Source organism: Amblyraja radiata, chromosome 5, assembly GCF_010909765.2.
Source record: "Amblyraja radiata isolate CabotCenter1 chromosome 5, sAmbRad1.1.pri, whole genome shotgun sequence".
NCBI classification, from domain to species: Eukaryota; Metazoa; Chordata; class Chondrichthyes; order Rajiformes; family Rajidae; genus Amblyraja; species Amblyraja radiata.
In genome coordinates, this window is record NC_045960.1 from 108,199,199 (window position 1) to 108,219,916 (window position 20,718).

The 20,718-nt window shown below is 44.2% G+C and overlaps 1 protein-coding gene across 1 annotated transcript in view; it reads left to right on the forward strand.

Annotated features, from left to right (window-relative positions):
• Positions 1-18,005, forward strand: part of qrsl1 (glutaminyl-tRNA amidotransferase subunit QRSL1) — a 63,137-nt gene extending 45,132 nt beyond the window's left edge. The window contains exons 7-11 of the mRNA XM_033022092.1: positions 774-886; positions 2,492-2,684; positions 10,182-10,299; positions 12,729-12,934; positions 17,752-18,005. Coding sequence (XP_032877983.1) covers positions 774-886; positions 2,492-2,684; positions 10,182-10,299; positions 12,729-12,934; positions 17,752-17,963 — 842 coding nt within the window. The 3' untranslated portion in view covers positions 17,964-18,005. The remainder of the gene's footprint in view (positions 1-773; positions 887-2,491; positions 2,685-10,181; positions 10,300-12,728; positions 12,935-17,751) is intronic.
• The last annotated feature ends 2,713 nt before the right edge of the window (positions 18,006-20,718 follow it).

Consider the following 20,718-nt stretch of genomic DNA (forward strand, 5'->3'; position numbering starts at 1 on the left):
ATGCACCGAGTCTTTTACCCATGGTAGGGGAATCAGAAAGAAGAGGACATAGATTTGTGAGGGGCGACAAGATTTAATAGGAACCTGAGGGACAACGTTTTCACACAGAGAGTGGTGTGTATATAGAATGAGTTGCCATTGTAAGCAGTTGAAGCAGGTACCAGAACTGCAATTAATAGACACTTGGACAGGTTCATGGATAGGGTAGGGTTAGACGGATATAGCGGGCAGGTGGACTATTGTAGATGGGGCATCTTGATCCGCATGGACAAGGTGGGCTGTAGGCTCTGATTCTGTGCTCTATGACTCTATAAGCTCTGTTTTCCTCCCACACTCCAAAGACGTCCTGGTTTGTAGGTCAATTGGCTTGTTATAATTGTAAATTGTCCCTAGTGTGTGTAGGATAGTGCTGGTATACCAGCTAGTGTACTATCACTGATCGGCGCAGACTTGATGGGCCGAAGTACCTGTTTCCGCGCAGTTTCTCTAAACTAAACTAAGCTGATCTCTAGCGTTGTGAGACAGCATCTCCACAAGCCGTTGTCTCACAGCCAGAGATGCTTTTTTTTTTAAAGGCAGTGAATGTATGCAAGGGTTAACATCAACTTTTCAAAACACTACAAATAATCTATGTTTTTAATCTGGCCTTTGTGACCCACAAACTCGTGTATGTTTATGTGTTACCAGCCAGCCATTCATTGAATTGTTCTGAACTGTACAACTGCCAGATTAGGACAATATTTCCACTAATTAGCCTGTAAATTCTGCTTCAGGCGTGCTTGCTGGGCATGATCCCAAAGACTCCACCACCGTGCAAGATCTCTTCAAACCCTTCGAATTACCCGAGGAGATTGACGTAAGAAATCTATGTGTGGGCATTCCAAAAGTGAGTGTTTGGATTTTGTGATCCTGTTGTAAATTAACTCTTGGAAATTAGTTTAGAGATACAGCATGGAAACGAGCCCTTAGGCCCGTGAGTTTGTGCCGACCAGCGATCACCTCATACACTAGCACTACCCTACACACTACGCACAATTTACAGCAGCCTATTAACCTACAATCCTGAATGTCTTTTGGATGTGGGAGGAGACCGGAGCATCCGGAGGAAACCCACGGGGTCACAGGGAGAACGTACAAACTCCGTTCAGGCAGCACCCCGAGTCGGGATTGAATTCTGGGTCCCTGGCGCTGTAAGGCAGCAACTCTACTGCTGCGCCACTGTGAAGAAACAGAACTGCAGATGCTGCTTTACAAAAAAGTACACAAGGTGCAGGAGTAACTCAGCGGGTCAGGTAGCATCTTTGGAGAAAATGTCTGAAGAAGGGTCCCAACCCAAAACATCACCTATCCATTTTCTTCGGCGATGCTTCCTGACACGTTGAGTTACTCTAACATTTTGTGTCTCTCTTTGGTTTAAACCAGCAGCTGCAGTTCCTTTTTGCAGCCTTATCCCTTCCCCCTCCCCTTACTCCCCCCAGCGCTTCAACCGCCCGACGAGCTACTCCAGCACTTTGTGTCTATCTTTAGCATTTTCCCCACATCTGATTGTTTATTTATGAAAATGTTAGACCATAAGACATAGGGGCAATTAGGCCATTTGGCTCATCGAGTCTGCTCCGCCAATTGATGTTAGCTGATGTAGAATCATACAGCATGGAAACAGGCCCTTCGGCCCAACTTGTCCATGCCAGTCAAGATGCCCGATCTAAGCTAGTTCCACCTGCCCACGTTTTGCCCATTTCCCTCTGAACCGTTCCTATCCATTTAGCTGTCCACGTGTCATTTAAATGTTATTATTAGTCATACATCGTGGAAACAGGTCCTTCGGCCCAACTTGCCTATACCGACCTACATGTCCCATCTCCACCAGTCCCATCTGCCTGTGTTTAAACCTATCCATGTACCTGTCTAATATTTTCTTGAAAATGTCAATAGTCCCAGTCTCAACTATCTCCTCTCGCAGCTCATTCCAAACACCCACGACCCATTGTGTGAGAAGAGTTAAATCTTTCCCACTTCACTTGAAACCTATATCCTCTGGTTCTTGATTCCCCTACTCTGGACTAGAGACTCCGTACGTGTACTCGATCTATTTCATTCATGATTTTGTACACTTATATAAGACCGCCCCTCATCCTCCTGTGCTCCAAGCAATAGAGTGCCAGCCTGCTCAACCACTCCCTATAGCTTAGATCCTCATATCCTGGCAACACCGTAAACCTTCGCTGCACCCTTTTCAACGTTATAACACCTTTCCTATAACATGGTGCCCACAACTGAACACAAAACTCACAATGCAGCCTCAGAATGGGGTTGAGAGGGAGAGATAGATATGCCATGATTGAATGGCGGATTGGATTTGATGGGCCAAATGGCCTAATTCTGCTCCTAGAATATATGAATTTGTGAACTGCTGAATTAATGTAATTAATTTCAATTTAAAAAGGCTTTGGGAGATTAGATAACCGGCACCTATTTTTCGTTTTTAAAGGAATATCATGCGTCTGGATTGTCCGCAGAAACATTGGAATTGTGGGGAAAGGCCGCGGACTTGTTTGAAAACGCAGGAGCCAAAGTTATTGAAGTATCCCTTCCTCACACCCAGTACTCAATTGTGTGTTACCATGTCTTATGCGCTGCAGAAGTGGCATCAAATATGGCTCGCTTCGATGGACTCGAGTACGGTATGGAGCCACTTTTTCACACAATAAGAATCCTATTGTTCCGTTTCGGGTCATAGGACAATAAAACACACCTGACTCTTGATAACCTGGGGTGGCATAGTGGTGCAGCGGTAGAGTCGCTGTCTTACGGCGCCAGAGATCCCGGTTCGAACCTGACTGCAAGTGCTCTCTGTGCAGTGTTTGTACGTTCTCCACGTAACCGCATAGGTTTTATCCGGCTGCTTCGTTTTCCTCCCACACTCTAAAGTGAAGTGAATAAGTTTATTGGCCAAGTATTCACAAACAAGGAATTTGCCTTGGTGCTCCGCCCGCAAGTGACAACGACATACCGTGACAGTTAGGAATGACGCATAAAACACTAAACATTAATAATAAAACATTATTGATTAAACATGTGAATCAAATAAAATACCAGAGCAGAAGGAGGCAAAATGAGGAACCAAGATGTACAGGTTTGTAGGTTAATTAGCTTTGGTAAAAATCGTAAATTGTTCCTAGTGTGTAGGATAGGGCTAGAGTGCGGGGATCGCCGGTCAGTGTGGACTCAATGGGCCGAAGGGTTTGTTTCCCCGCTGTATCTCCAAAACCAAAACTAAAAACGGAGATATTAATTCAGTGGGTAATGTCAATTGGACAGCAGTCATAATACATGTGCTAAAATAAGAAATGTTATTAAAAAACCTAACTTGGCAATTAACTTAATGTATTAAAAATGATACAGAATTATGGAGTAATACAGCATGTTCAGCCCAACCTGTCCTTGACGACCAAGATGTCCCATCTAAGCAAGTTCCATTTGCCCGTGCTTGGGACAGCGTGGCCTCAAATCCCAGAAGGCATAGCTTCAGGGTGAGAGTGGCAAGGTTTAAAAGATATGCAAGGCAAGTTTTTTTTTTATACAAAGGGTGATGAGTGCCTGGAACTGAAGGCAGTGGTTGAATGAAATGTGTTAGTGGCATTTAAAACACTTCCGGCTAGTCATAGGACATGCTGGGAATGGAGGGATCCGAGTAAATTGCAGGTAGATACGTATGGTCGGCATCATAGTCGGCACAGACATTGTGGGTCGAAGGGCCTGTTCTTATAACCATATAACCATATAACAATTACAGCACGGAAACAGGCCATCTCGGCCCTACAAGTCCGTGCCGAACAACTTTTTTCCCTTAGTCCCACCTGCCTGCACTCATACCATAACCCTCCATTCCCTTCTCATCCATATGCCTATCCAATTTATTTTTAAATGATACCAACGAACCTGCCGCCACCACTTCCACTGGAAGCTCATTCCACATCGCTACCACTCTCTGAGTAAAGAAGTTCCCCCTCATGTTACCCCTAAACTTCTGTCCCTTAATTCTGAAGTCATGTCCTCTTGTTTGAATCTTCCCTATTCTCAAAGGGAAAAGCTTGATCACATCAACTCTGTCTATCCCTCTCATCATTTTAAAGACCTCTATCAAGTCCCCCCCTTAACCTTCTGCGCTCCAGAGAATAAAGACCTAACTTATTCCACCTATCTCTGTAACTTAGTTGTTGAAACCCAGGCAACATTCTAGTAAATCTCCTCTGTACTCTCTCTATTTTGTTGACATCCTTCCTATAATTGGGCGACCAAAATTGTACACCATACTCCAGATTTGGTCTCACCAATGCCTTGTACAATTTTAACATTACATCCCAGCTTCTATACTCAATGCTCTGATTTATAAAGGCTAGCATACCAAAAGCTTTCTTTACCACCCTATCTATATGAGATTCCACCTTCAAGGAACTATGCACGGTTATTCCCAGATCCCTCTGTTCAACTGTATTCTTCAATTCCCTACCATTTATCATGTACGTCCTATTTTGATTTGTCCTGCCAAGGTGTAACACCTCACATTTATCAGCATTAAACTCCATCTGCCATCTTTCAGCCCATTTTTCCAAATGGCCTAAATCACTCTGTAGACTTTGGAAATCCTCTTCATTATCCACAACACCCCCTATCTTGGTATCATCTGCATACTTACTAATCCAATTTACCACCCCTTCATCCAGATCATTGATGTACATGACAAACAACAAAGGACCCAACACAGATCCCTGAGGCACCCCACTAGTCACCTGCCTCCAACCCGACAAACAGCCATCCACCATTACCCTCTGGCTTCTCCCATTCAGCCACTGCTGAATCCATCTTGCTATTCCTGCATTTATACCCAACAGTTTAACCTTCTTAACCAACCTTCCATGAGGAACCTTGTCAAAGGCCTTACTAAAGTCCATATAGACAACATCCACTGCTTTACCCTCGTCAATTTCCCTAGTAACCTCTTCAAAAAATTCAAGAAGATTAGTCAAACATGACCTTCCAGGCACAAATCCATGTTGACTGTTCCTAATCAGACCCTGTTTATCCAGATGCTTATATATATTATCTCTAAGTATCTTTTCCATTAATTTGCCCACCACTGAAGTCAAACTAACAGGTCTATAATTGCTAGGTTTACTCTTAGAACCCTTTTTAAACAATGGAACAACATGCGCAGTACGCCAATCCTCGGGGACTATTCCCGTTTCTAATGACATTTGAAATATTTCTGTCATAGCCCCGGCTATTTGTACACTAACTTCCCTCAATGTCCTAGGGAATATCCTGTCAGGACCTGGAGAGACTTATCCACTTTTATATTTTTCAAAAGTGTCAGTACTTCTTTTACTTTGAAACTCATGGTATCCATAGCTACTCTACTAGTTTCCCTTACCTCACATAATTCAATATCCTTCTCCTTGGTGAATACCGAAGAAAAGAAATTGTTCAATATCTCCCCCATCTCTTTTGGCTCTGCAGATAGCTGCCCACTCCAATGGACCAATTTTATCCCTCGTTATCCTTTTGCTATTAATATAGCTGTAGAAACCTTTTGGATTTACTTTCACCTCACTTGCCAAAGCAACCTCATATCTTCTTTTAGCTTTTCTAATTTCTTTCTTAAGATACTTTTTACATTCCTTATACTCCACAAGCACCTCATTTACTTCATGCTGCCTATAATTATTGTAGACCTCCCTCTTTTTCCGAACAAGATGTCCAATTTCCCTTGAAAACCAGGGCTCTTTCCAATTTTTACTGTTTCCTTTCAACCGAACAGGAACATAAAGATTCTGTACTCTTAAAATTTCCCCTTTAAATGTCCACCATTTCTCTTCTACATCTTTCCCATAAAACAAAATGTCCCAGTCCACTCCTTTTAAATCATCTTGCATCTCATCAAAGTTAGCCTTTCTCCAATCAAAAATCTCAACCCTAGGTCCAGTTCTGACCTTCTCCATAATTATATTGAAACTAATGGTATTGTGATCACTGGACCCGAAGTGCTCCCCAACGCATACCTCCGCCACCTGTCCCGTCTCATTTCCTAACAGGAGGTCCAGCACTGCCCCTTCTCTAGTAGGTACCTCTATGTATTGCTGCAAAAAACTATCCTGCACACATTTTACAAACTCCAAACCATCCAGCCCATTTACAGAATGTGTTTCCCAGTCTATGTGTGGAAAGTTGAAATCTCCCACAATCACTACCATGTGCTTACTACTAATATCTGCTATCTCCTTACATATTTGCTCTTCCAATTCTCGTTCCCCATTTGGCGGTCTATAATACACCCCTATAAGTGTTGCTACACCTTTCCCACTTCTCAGTTCCACCCAAATAGCCTCCCTAGATGAGCCCTCCAATCTATCCTGCCAAAGCACTGCTGTAATATCTTCCCTGACTAGCAATGCAACACCTCCACCTCTTGCCCCTCCAATTCTATCACACCTGAAGCAACGAAATCCTGGAATATTTAGTTTCCAATCACAGCCCTCCTGCAACCATGTTTCACTGATCGCCACAACATCATACTTCCAGGTGTCTATCCAGACTCTAAGCTCATCCACCTTTCTTACAATGCTCCTAGCATTAAAATATGCACATTTAAGAAACCCCCCGTCTCTTCTTCTCTGTTTATTTCCTTTTTTTTCTTTCTCCTCTTGTGTCCGAGTGCTTCCCTTTTCTGCTTCCTGCCTCCCATTCTGTCTACTAGCTTTCTCTATTTGAGTCCCTCGCCCCAACCATTCTAGTTTAAAGTCTCCCCAGTGACCTTTGCAAATTTCCCCGCCAGGATATTGGTCCCCCTCGGGTTCAAGTGCAACCCATCCTTTCTGTACAGGTCCCACCTTCCCCAAAAGAAGTCCCAATGATCCAGAAACTTGAATCCCTGCCCTCTGCACCAGTCTTTCAGCCACGCATTTATCCTTCACCTCGCTCCATTCCTACTCTCACTGTCGCGTGGTACAGGCAGTAATCCTGAGATTGTTACCTTTTTGGTCCTTTTCCTTAACTCTCCTCCCTACTCCCTAAATCCTCCCTTCAGGACCTCTTCACTTTTTATACCTATGTCATTTGTACCAATATGTACCACAACCTCAGGCTCCTCTCCCTCTGATTTCAGGATATCTTGGATGCGTTGAGACACGTCCGAGACCTTGGCACCAGGGAGGCAGACCACCATCCTGGTCTCCCGACTGCGTCCACAGAAACGCCTATCCGACCCCCTAACAATAGGGTCCCCAATTACAATTGCTGTACTGTTCTATGCTCTATCTCGCTTCCCAGCTGTTATTTGGCAACTGAACCATCTTATCACCAACTGGAGAGTGGTCCTGACCTACCATCCACATCAATAGAGACTTATCTTGCACTAAACATCCTATTCTCCAGTGTCTGTACACTGTGGATGGCTTGACTATAATCATGTATTGTCTTTCCACTGACTGGATACCATGCAACAAAAAGCTTTTCACTGTACCTCAGTACACTGACAATAATAGAATAAACTAAATAAACCAAGCTCTCTAAACCTTTTCTAACATGTACTGTCCAAGTTTATTTTAAATACTATTGTGGTACCCACATCAAATATCTCCTTTGCAGCTCGTTCCATACACACACCAGCCTCTAAGTAAACAAAAAATGTCTCTGGTTCTTGATTCCTTTACCCTGGGAAAACATTTCTGTGTATTTACCCCATTTATTCCCCTCATGATCTTATACATCTCTATAAGATCACCAATCAGCTTCTTGTGCTTCAAGAAATAAAGTCCCAGCCTGCCCAACCTTTCCCAATAGCTCAGGTCCACCTGAGGGAAAATAAATTGCCCTTCAGGTTCGTATTCAATCTTTCCCCTCTCACTGTAAACCTTTGTGTGCTATCATGTTCTCGCACATTAGACCATGTCCTCTCCTCTTGATAAAAGCTATTCCCCTACTCTGGGTAAAAGACGCTGCCTTCACCCTATCATTCCTCATCATGATTTAATACACCGCTATATGATCAATGACGCAAAGGTAAAATGCAGTCTTGCTCAAGTAATGAATGAGACAGAGTAAATTGCTGCATGGAATCTGGTCTTTGCAAGCAGTTCTTAGTATAATCAAATGAACCAGGCTCAGAGCACAAAAGCGAAACAAAGACATTAAGTATTTGTGAGCACGTTGTCTTGAATGGTCGATTGTGATGAATGAGCTCTGTACAGAGTGAAGCATGACCTTGAACAACAGTAGCTGGATGTGATGTGAATTTGTGCAGACATTGTTAGCAATAAGCATGCAGTGCTGCTCACCGATCAATATTCTCCTGTTATTTCAGATTAAATTTAAATAGCGCAATTTAGGTAAAATTGGTCACAAAGAGCATTAAGATTCTATTTTAAAAAAACGACACAAAGCAAGTCAAGTCAAGATAAGTTTATTGTCGTGTCCCAGATAGGACAATGAAATTCTTGCTTGCTGCAGCAAAACAATATTGTAGGCATAAATACAGAACAGATCAGTGTGTCATGGAGTAACTCAGCAGGTCGGGCACCAACTCTGGAGAATGTGGATGGGTGAAATTTCAGGTTGAACCCCTTCTTCACGCTGGTTTCCCCCTTTCAGTCGACACTTTCCCAAACAACTACTAATTCTGTGGATAGACCCAAAAGTGCTGGAGTAACTCAGCGGGTCAGGCAGCATCTCTGGAGAACGTGGATAGGTGATGTTTTACAGAGTGCTGGAATAACTCAGCGGGTCAGGCAGCATTATGGGTAGGTGACGTTTCACAAAGTGCTGGAGAACTCAGAGGGTCAGACAGCATCTCTGGAGAACATGGATTGGTGACGTTTCGGGGAGGGACCCTTCTTCAGACCTATATGTGCAAAAATAAGTCCGAAGAAAGGTCCCGACCAGAAACATCACCCATCCGTGTTCTCCAGAGATGCTGCCTGACCCGCTGAGTTACTCCAGCACTCTGTGCTGTTTATCTGCATTTTCTTGCTTCTACAAAATTCTATACTTGCATCCATCTGTATCTTTAATACAGTGAAGCAAGTTAAAACACATCACAGTGGTAAAATAACATTTTAAACAAATTTTCAATGCATAAAATAAGATATTAAAAGCTTGGTCAAAGAGGCAGGTTTTAAAGATGTGAGGGGTTAAAAAACAGGATTGGGATGAGAATTCCAGAGCTTAGGAATTGACTAATGAAAGAATGCTACAAACTGTGAATAAAAATATACCAGTTACCAAACGCATTTAAAAAATGTATCACCTTTTAAATTAAGCCAACAGTGCCTCATACCCACAGTAACAGCATAGCAAAGTGGGGAGTCATGCATTTTGGTAGTAGAAATAAAGGCAAAGACTATTTTCTTAATTGGGAGAGGACTTAGAAATCGGAGGTGCAAAGGGACTTGGTGTGCTGGTACAGCATTCCCATAAATTAATTTGCAATTTGAATCGGTAGTAAGGAAGGCAAATGCAATGTTAGCATCTATTGCCAGAGGACTAGAATATAAAAACCGATGTAATGCGGAGGCTTTAGAAGGCAATGGTCAGACCACATTTGGAGTATTGTGAGCAGTTTTGGGCCCCCTATCTGAGGAAGGATGCACTGGGTGTTGGCGAGGGCCCAGAGGAGGTTTTGTTTAGTTTTAGTGGATGTTTCCTCTAGTGGGAGAGTCTAGGACCAGAGGCCATAGCCACAGAATAAAAGGAAGTACCTTTAGAAAGGAGGAGGAGTTTCTTTAGTCAAGAAGTTCTTCAGTGAATCTGTGGAATTCATTGCCACAGATAGCAGTGGAGGCTAAGTCAATGGATATTTTTATAGCGGAGATTGACAGATCGTTGATTGGTAAGGGTGTCGGGTTATGGGGAGAAGGCAGGAGAATGGGGTTGTGAGTGTAAGATAGATCAGCCATGATTGAATGGCAGAGTAGACTTGATGGGCTGAATTACCTAATTCTGCTCCTGTGACTTATGAGCATTTATGTTGTTACCTTTATCTCGACTCCTTGTTTAAATGGATTTGTATGATCTCAGTCTTCTGGAGGTATCCTTGGAACTTAGCATGTTAAGTGTACGCAACACACACTGATACACTGAGGCATTCCGGCTCTGTAATTGTTTTCCAATATTTTTTATTAAAGGGCACCGCAGTAACGTGGAAAGCTCTACAGAAGCCTTGTACGCAGCAACCAGACACGAAGGCTTCAATGATGTTGTGCGAGGAAGAATCCTAGCAGGGAATTACTTTCTCTTAAAACAGTAAGTTCATAAGTCATAGGGGTAGAATTGCCTCATCGAGTCTACTCCACCATTCAATCATGTCTGATCTATCATTCCCTCACAACCTAACTCTCCTGCCTTCTCCACATAACCTTTGACATCCTTAACAATCAAGAGCCTGTCAATCTCCACTTTAGAAATACCCAATGACTTGGCCTCCACAACTGTCTTTAGACTTTAGAGCAGGGGTCGGCAACCTACGGCCCCCGGGCCGAATGCGACCCTTAACCCAAAATCATCCGGCCCGCAGGCAGATTTCTTTCCCGTAATCATCCGGCCCGCCGAGCGCCGAGCTCTGGCTGCACCGCATCCTGCGCAAAGCCGCCGGCACGACCGCGCACCTTCTGTGAACACCTTTAAGAAAGAACTGCAGATGCTGGAAAAATCGAAGGTAGACAAAAATGCTGGAGAAACTCAGCGGGTGAGACATGCAAGGATTGCATGAGGCTGCCTCACCCGCTGAGTTTCTCCAGCATTTTTGTTTATCTTCTATGAACATGTGATTTGTTGCCTGCCATCCGGGATCCATGTGTACACATGTTAGATGTGGCCCGCCGTCCGCTCACAGACATGTGTCCTGGCCCCTATGCAGAACAAAGTTGCCTACCCCTGCTTTAGAGATACAGCTCGGAAACAGGCCCACCGAGTTCCAGGCACTTACCCACCTCTGTTAAAAGAAACCTGCCTAGCGTATCTCCCTTATACTTTGCCCCTTAAAGATATGCTCTCTAGTATTTGATATTTCCACCCTTAGGAAAAAGGTTCTCTACCTTATCTTTGCCTCGTGATTTGGGAGATTTCCCAGCAACCTCCATATGGACCAGCGTCCCATAGGAAATAATCCAAGTCTGTCCAACCTCTTCCTTTCGCTAATACCTCCTAATCCAGGCATCAGTTACCCCCATCCCATCATTCTTAAATATTGAGAGTTTTTGAATCTTATATTTTGCCTATTAACTGAATCGGATTATTCTTGATCGGATGTTGCTGACTTTACCATGCACTAAACATTATTCCCGTAACATGTTTCTGTACACTGTAAACGGCTCAATTGTAATCACGTGCCTTTCCGCTGACTGGTACGCGCGCAACAAAAGCATTTCACCGTACCTCGGTACACGTGACAATAAAGTAAACTGTAAACTATAAATTCCCAGTTTAACATCAACTGTGGTATCTCGAACCTTGGCAGCTGTTTCATGTTTCTCCTGGTAAAGCATGAAGTTGTTCTTGATGATATTATTATCCACAATACAGTAAAACTGTGCAACGAATCAACACTATTAATGCTGGACTAGGAGGTTTTCTGAACTATTGGATGTTATTTCTATTAAATTCCCCAACAGGCTTTCAAGATTTAAAAATATATATATCATGGCTATTGAGTGACCAGTCAAGTATAAATTGAGGTAGACAAGAAATGCTGGAGAAACTCAGCGGGTGAAGCAGCATCAATGGAGAGAAGGAATTGGCGAAGTTTCAGGTCAAGACCCTTCTTCAAACTGATGGGGGGGGGGGGGGGGGGAGGAAAGAAAGGAAGTAGGCGGAGACAGTAGGACTAATGGGAGAACTGGGAAAGAGGAGGGGAAGGAGGGAGAAAGCAAGGGCTATCTAAAATTAGAGAAGTCAATGTTCATACCGCTGGAGTATACCGCTGGGCCCAATGTTCATACCGCTGGGGTGTAAATCTGCCCAAATGGAGTTTAGGTAGTTTACACCCAAGTCAAGTATAAATGGAGCATGGGAACTGGGACCAAGTGTGAATGAAAATAGAGCGCTATAACCAGGGCTCCAGTGATTAGAAGTGGGGGTGGAATAGACACACAGTGGTGCAGTGGTAGAGCTGCTTCCTTACAGCGCCAGAGACCCGGTTTCGATCCTGACTATGTCCTGTCCTGGGTGCTCCGGTTTCCTTCCGCGACCCAAAGATTTACAAGTTTGTTGGTTAATTGCCTTCTGTAAATTGTCCCTACTGTGTAGGATGTAAAACTCGGACGACATAGAATGAGTGTACGGGTGATCGATGATCAGCGTGGACTTGGCGGGCCGAAGGGCCTGTCTCCATACTGTATCTCAAAACTTAAAAAAAGACAAAACTATTAAGTGCTGGAGTAACTCAGCGGGTCAGGTGGCAACCATGGAGAACATGAATAGCTGGCATGAATACCTACTCAAAACATGTTCTCCAAAGATACTGCCAGACCTGCTGAGTTACTACAACACTTTGTGGCCTTTTGTGTATTAACCAGCATTAGCAGTTCCTGGTTTCTATAATGGTCTAGCATTCCATCCCTGTTAAATTGCTTTGTGTTGAAACATGAACGGTTAAAATATTGGCCTCCTCTCTCAGTTGTTTATCACACTACAAGATAACACTTTGTTCCTCCCCCACCGTTGATTTTTCTTAGGAATTATGATGACTACTTTGTGAAAGCCCAGAAAGTGAGGCGTCTTATTGCGAATGACTTTCTGAAGGTTTTTGGATCAGGCGTTGATGTCCTCCTGACGCCTGCAACTCTAAGCGATGCCTCCACTTTTGCCGAGTTCACCAAAGAGGACAATAGGACGAGGTGTGCGCAAGAGGATATCTTCACACAGTCCGCCAACCTAGCAGGTACGCAATGCTTGTTTTATACTGGACAAAGGCACTCCACTCAGTGTGAACTTCCTTTCTATTTGCACACTATGTAAGGGCAATTTCAAACCAATGTCCAACTTTCCATTGCCATTACTACACAGGCAGGAAGGAGTGAACTTATGCAAACGATAAGGAAAACGGATCTTCCAGTCTTTATTTCCAGTTTAATTGATTCTTTATTGAAGTAGTTGTACAAACAAGATGATTCATTCCAGGCATTCCTTATTCTCACACAAGCTGTAACTTTCCGTTCTCTCTCTCCTGGCAAGAACTGTATTCTCTCTCCCGTGTCTGCTCCAATCTTTTCTGGCCACTCCCTCTCCTGGTTTGATATATGTAACGTTCATCTACGTATCAAAAGCTCACCCGCAAGCATTCACAATAATATTGCTGGAAATATCGAGACAAAATATTAAAATAGTTAACAGTAACTAGCCTAGGCATGAATGGCTCCTGCACACTAACTTTCAGGGCATGGTTGTGCGCTTACCAATAATCCTGTCCTTAGAAAGCCTTTTGATCATTGTTTGAGAGCACTCAAACCTGAAGAGAAATCTGTCATCAAAGGAAGGAAGTGTGTAGGAAGGAACTGCGGAAGCCGGTTTACGCCGAAGATAGGCACAAAAGGCTGCAGTAACTCAGCGCATCAGGCAGCATCTCTGGAGAAAAGGAATAGGTTGAAACCCTTCTTCAGACTTCTTCCTCAGATTTAAAAGATGTTCCATTAGGAAAGAGATGAGGAATTTCTTTAGCCAGAGGGTGGTGAATCATGGAATTCTTTGCCACAGAAGGCTGTGGAGGCAAAGTCTATGGATATCTTTAAGGCAGAGATAAATTATTGATTAGTATGGGTGTCACGGGTTATGGGGTGAAGGCAGGAGAATAAGGTTAGGAGGGAGAGATAGATCAGCCATAATTGTATGACGGAGTAGACGATGGGCCGAATGGTCTAATTCTGCTCCTATTACTCATCACCTTCGTCAGAACCCTTTTTAAGAAAGAAAGGAAGTCTACTGGTGATATTCTAACAGTATTGGTATAGAGTGGAATGGCTTGATCGATTTTATCCGCAATGCTAAACCCAAAATGAGTTGAGTCTGAAGAAGGGTCCTGACCGAAACGTCGCCTACCCATGTTCTCCAGAAATGCTGCCTGACCCATCATCAACAGCACCTGGTTTCTCCAAAATATGTTTGGCTTTATTTATATCCATGCGTCTATCTAAAAGCCTCTGAAAGGCCACTGTCTTATCTGCCTCCACCACCATCCCTGGCAGTGTTTTCCAGACACCCACCATCCACTGTGTAAAAAAAAAACTTACCCCGAAAATTTCCTTTAAACAATTCACCTCTCAACTTAAAGATATGCCCTCAAGTCTTTAACTTTTCGACCCTGGAGGAAAAATATTTTGACTGTCCGCACTATCTATACCTATTATATACACGTATGGGGTCTCCCAGCAGCCTCCTATGTTTCAGAGAAAGCAATCCAAGTCTGTCCAACCTCTCCTTATCCTGTAGCTAATGCTGCCTATTCCAGACATAATTCTGGTAATCTGTCTCTGCATCCTCTCCAGAGCATCCAAATTCATCCAGTATTGGGGCAACCAGAACTTCACGTAATACTCTACAATCAGGGGATATGGGGGGGAAAGCAGGAACCGGGTACTGATTCTAGATGATCAGCCATGATCATATTGAATGGTGGTGCTGGCTTTAAGGGCCACATGGCCTACTCCTTCATCTACAGTGCCCTCCATAATGTTTGAGACAAAGACCCATCATTTATTTATTTGCCTCTTTGACTCCACAATTTGAGATTTGCAATAGAAAAAAATCACATGTGGTTAAAGTGCACATTGTCAGATTTTATAGAGGCCAATTTTATACATTTTGGTTTCACCATGTAGAAATTACAGCTGTGTTTATACATAGTCCCCCCCATTTCAGGGCACCATAATGTTTGGAACACATGGCTTCACAGGCATTTGTAATTGCTCAGGTGTGTTTAATTGCCTCCTTAATGCAGGTATAAGAGAGCTCTCAGCACCTAGTCTTTCCTCCAGTCTTTCCATCAACTTTGGAAACTTTTATTGTTGTTTATCAACATGAGGACCAAAGTTGTGCCAATGAAAATCAAAGAAGCCATTATGAGACTGAGAAACAAGAATAAAACTGTTAGAGACATCAGCCAAACCTCAGGTTTACCAAAATCAACTGTTTGGAACATCATTAAGAAGAAAGAGAGCACTGGTGAGCTTACCAATCGCAAAGGGACTGGCAGGCCAAGGAAGACCTCCACAGCTGATGACAGAAGAATTCTCTCTATAATAAAGAAAAATCCCCAAACACCCATCCGACAGATCAGAAACACTCTTCAGGAGTCGGGTGTGGATTTGTCAATGACCACTGTCCGGCGAATACTTCATGAACAGAAATACAGAGGCTACAAGATGCAAATCACTGGTCAGCCGCATAAATAGGATGGCCAGGTTACAGTTTGCCAAGAAGTACTTAAAAGAGCAACCACAGTTCTGGAAAAAGGTCTTGTGGACAGATGAGAAGAAGATTATCTTATATCAGAGTGATGGCAAGAGCAAAGTATGGAGGAGAGAAGGAACTGCACAAGATTCAAAGCACCATCTGTGAAACACTGGTGGGGATGTTATGCCCTGGGCATGTATGGCCGCCAAAGGTACTGGCTCACTTATCTTAATTGATGATACAACTGCTGATGGTAGTAGCATAATGAATTCTGAAGTGTATAGACGCATCCTATCTGCTCAAGTTCAAACAAATGCCTCTACACACATTGGCCGGCGGTTCATTCTACAGCAAGACAATGATACCAAACATACTGGTAAAGCAACAAAGGATGTTTTTGGTCAATTCTTGAGTGGCCAAATCAATTCCTGAGTGGCCGTCAATCACCCGATCTGAACCCAATTGAGCATGCCTTTTATATGCTGAAGAGAAAACTGAAGGGGACTAGCCCCCAAAACAAGCATAAGTTAAAGATGGCTGCAATACAGGCCTGGCAGAGCGTTACCGGAGGAGGCACCCAGCAACTGGTGATGTCCATGAATCACAGACTTCAAGCAGTCATTGCATGCAAAGGATATGCAACAAAATACTAAACATGACTACTTTCATTTACATGACATTGCTCTGTCCCAAACATATTGGGCCCTGAAATGGGGGGCGATGTATAAACACTGCTGTAATCTCTACATGGTGAAACCAAAATGCATAAAAATGACCTTTATTAACATCTGACAATGTGCACTTTAACCACATGTGATTTTTTTTCTATTACAAATCTCAAATTGTGGAGTACAGAGGCAAATAAATAAACGATGGGTCTTTGTCCCAAACATTATGGAGGGCACTGTATTTTTCTATATTTCTATGTTTTCTAAGCGGACAAAGCAAAGTTATATAAAGCTGCATCATGACTTCCTGACTCTTATATTCAATGCCCTGACAGAAGGCAAGTAAATCATACGCCTTCTTTACTGTTCAATCAACTTAGATCATAGAATAGTACAACACAGGAACAGGTCCATGTCAAAAATCATGCCAAGCTATACTAATCTTGTCTTCCTGCACCTGATCCATACACCTCAATGCCCTGCTTGTCCATGTGCATATCTAAAGGCGTAAGAAACAACTGAAGAGGCTGGTTTAAATCGAAGTAAAAATGCTGGAGTAACTCAGCGGGTGAGGCAGCATCTCTGGAGAGAAGGAGTCGGTGATATTTCGGGTCGAGACTGAACACCTCCGCTCAGTGCGTCTTAACCTACCTGATCTCCCGGTGGCTCAGCACTTCAAATCCCCCTCCCATTCCCAATCTGACCTTTCTGTCCTGGGCCTCCTTCATTGTCAGAGTGAGGCCCAGCACAAATTTTGCACTTCATATTTTGCTTGGGTAGTTTATACCCCAGCGGTATGAACATTGACTTCTCTAACTTCAGATAGCCCTTGCTTTCTCTCTCCATCCCCTCCCCCTTCCCAGTTCTCCCACTAGTCTTACTGTCTCTGCCTACTTTCTATTTGTCCCGCCCCCTCCCCTGACATCAGTCTGAAGAAGGGTCTCGACCCGAAACGTCGCCCATTCCTTCTCTCCGGAGAAGCTGCCTCACCCGCTGAGTTACTCCAGCATTTTGTGTCTACCTGCATATCAAAAGGCTTCTTAAATGCCACTATCGTATCTGCCTTCACCACCACCCCTAGCAGCACATTCCACCCACAGTTAGGAAGTCATGGTGCAGATTTTTAGTACATTGGTTAAGGCCACATTTGGAGTATTGCATGCAGTTCTGGTCGCCCCGTTACAGGAAGGATGTGGTGGTTTCGGAAAGGGTGCAGAGGAGGTTTACCAGAATGGCATCTGGATTAAACTAAACTAAACTAGAGGGCATTATCTAGTGGTTGGAGTTGGATTGTTTTTTCTGGAGTGCTGGAGGTGAGATGCGAGAGGGGCAAAGTTTAAAAGAGATGTGTGGGGCTAGATTATTTTTCACAGAGGGTGGTGGGTGCCTGGAATGTGCTGCAGGGGGTGGTGAAGGAGGCAGATACAATAGTGGTGTTTAAGCGGTGGTTTAGACATGGTTGTGCATGGAACGGAGAAACATTGATCATGTAAGAGTTAATCCAGGCATCGTGTTCTGCGTAGACATTGTGGGCCTAAGGGCCTGTTCCTGTGCTGTACCATGCTAGGTTCTAAAAGCCGACCTTGTAGTTTGCTCCTCTGTTGAAAATTTGCCGTCATCCTGCCGTCACTTTGCTCTTCAGGTTTGCCGGCTGTGACTGTCCCCGCCACGCTCTCCGGAAGAGGGCTACCGCTCAGCCTTCAGTTCATCGGCCGGGCTTTCTGCGATGAGCAGCTGTTGACTGTCGCCAAATGGTTTGAACAACGAATGAAATTTCCGCTCCTCAACCTCCAGACACTGTTAAACAATCCCAGTGAACCTCGCAAATCTCAGACCTCACTCCGCGCCCTCTGACTGTTCCGAAACCACAACGAATAAATGTTTGGAAAAAGACAATTTACTGTGAAGTTAAAACTGGAACTCACTATACATTGTAATATTGGTTTGTCATTGTCACGTACAGAGTGAAAAGCTTTGCCTGCTGTCCAGGCAAATTATACTATGCCTGAGCACAATCAAAAGGACGCAAAGTGGGTCAAGGAGCATCTTTGGACAACATGGATATGTTCTAAACGTTCAGTCGGCGGCACAGTGCCACAGCGGTAGAATTAGTGCCTTACAGCGCCAGAGACCCAGGTTCGATCCTGACTATCGGTGCTGTCCGTACCAAATTTGTACGTTCTCCCTGTGACCGCATGGGTTCTCTCCGGGTCGTCCCGTTTCCTCCCACAGTCCAAAGAAGTGCAGGTTTGTAAGTTAATTGGCTTTGTTAAAATTGTAAATTGTGCCTCGTGTGTAGGATAGGGCTAGTGTATGGCGTGATTGCTAGCTGGCATGGGCTCGGTGGAAACAGTGCCTGCTTCCACACTGTATCTTTAAAGTCTATAATGGTGATGTTTCGGGTCGAGACCCTTCTTCAGACTGGAACTGACAGTCCATACACGTTACGTTACCTATCCATGTTCCCCAGAGATGCGGTCTGTGTCTTTGGTATACGATACCATATAACTTTATTTATCCCAGGAGGGGAATTGATCTGCCAACAGTCATAAAACGCAAAATACATGAAACATGAAATTATAGTGATGAGTGGAAAGGATTGGGGAGTGGGGGGGGGGGAAGAGTCAGTCTCAGTCTACCTCACGACTGAAGGGGGAGGAGTTTTTCAGTTTGATAGCCACAGGGAAGAAGGATCTCCTGTGGCGTTCTGTCCTGCATCTCGGTGGAACCAGTCTGTTGCTGAAGGTACTCCTCAGGTTGACCAATGTGTCATGGAGGGGGTGAACTGTATTGTCCAGGATGCTCCGCAGTTTGAGGAGCATCCTCCCCTCCAAGACCACCTCCCATGAATCCAATTCCACCCCCACAGGATAGAGCCAGCCTTCCTGATGAGTTTGTTGATCCTATCGCCCTGCTGCCCCAGCACACGGCAGTGAAGAAGATGGCACTGGCTACCACCAATTGGTAGAACATCTGCAGCATCTCACTGCAGATGTTGAAGGAGCGGAACCTTCTCAAAAAGTACAGCCGGCTCTGTCCCTTCTTGTACAGGGCCTCAGTGTTCCTGGACCAGTCCAGTTTACTGTCCAGGTACACTCCGAGATATTTGTACTCCCTGGTAAACTGCACACCCACACCATTGATGGAGACAGGGGACAGGGGTCAGGAGCGTTCCTCTCCTCCTAAAGTCCACCATTAACTCCTTAGTCTTGTCGGTGTTGAGCTGCAGGTGATTCAGCCAACACCACTCAACAAAGCCGTTGACTACATTTCTGCATTCAGCTTCCCTCCCCTCACTGGGTATAACCCAGCATCTGCAGTTCCTTTTTTCTTCATGATCACAAGCAAGTCTGAAGAAGCTGAAAAAACATCACCTCTCCATGTCCATCAGAGATGTTGCCTGGCCCGCTGAGTTACTCCAGCACTTTGTGTTCTACATAAGATTCCAGCCTCTGCAGTTCTGAATATGATCGCATCATAAGCAAATACAACAAATAGTGCAAAGTGTATGGAGATTCTCAAAACAATGTCTATAATTTAAATGTTTTTGTATGTGTTTTCCATTTTCCTTCAGAAAAATTATCATTACTGGTAACATGTCAGTAATAAAGGTGAGGTGTTGCATTTTGGGAAGTCTACCATGGGCAGGACCTACACAGTGAACGATAGACCTCTGGGGAGCGTTGTAGAGCCGAGGGATCCAGGAGAGAAGGGGCATGGTTCCTTGAAGGTGGAGTCGCAGGGAGATAAGGTGGTCAAAAAGACTCTTGGCACATTGGCCTATTGGCCTTCATCAGTCAGAGTATAGAAGTTGGAAGTTCATGTAGCAATTGCATAAGACGTTGGTGAGGCCACATTTAGAGTATTGTGTTCAGTTCTGGGCACCGTGTTATTGGAAAGATATTGTCAAGCTGGAAAGGGTGCAGAGAAGATTTACGAGGATGTTGCCAGGACTAGAGGGTGTGAGCTACAGGGAGAGGTTGAGTAGGCTGGGACTCTATTCCATGGAGCGCAGAAGTATATGGGGTGATCTTGTAGAGGTGTATAAAATGATGAGAGGAATAGATTGGGTAGATGCACAGAGTCTCTTGCCCAGAGTAGGTGAAAAGTAGAAAACGTTTAAGAAGCATTTAGACTGGTACATGGATAGGACAGTTTGAAGGAATATGGGCCAAACGCAGGCAGGTGGGACTAGTATTGCTGGGGCATGTTGGTCGTTGTGGGCAAGGTGGGCTGAAGGGCCTGTTCCCACACTGTAGCACTCTATTACTCTAAATGTGCTGCTGCTCCTATTAAACTGCCCAGAAACTAAAATGGAAGCTGGTGGCTATTGCTGTATGAGCATTGTTGGAACTATGCACGTGCTAGACTGATTGCCTTGTGGAGTCTCCTGTTCACCAAGCAGAATCATAGTGGTGGCGCTGTGGCACCACTTGTAGAGCTGCTACCTCATAAAGCCAGAGACTCAGGTTCAACCCTGACTTCCGTTGTGTGTGTGGTGTTAGTCATAGTCACACAGTGTGGAAACAGGTCCCTCGTCCCAGCTTGCCCACACCGACCAACATGCCCCAGCTACACTAGTCCCACCTGTCTGCATTAGGCCCATATC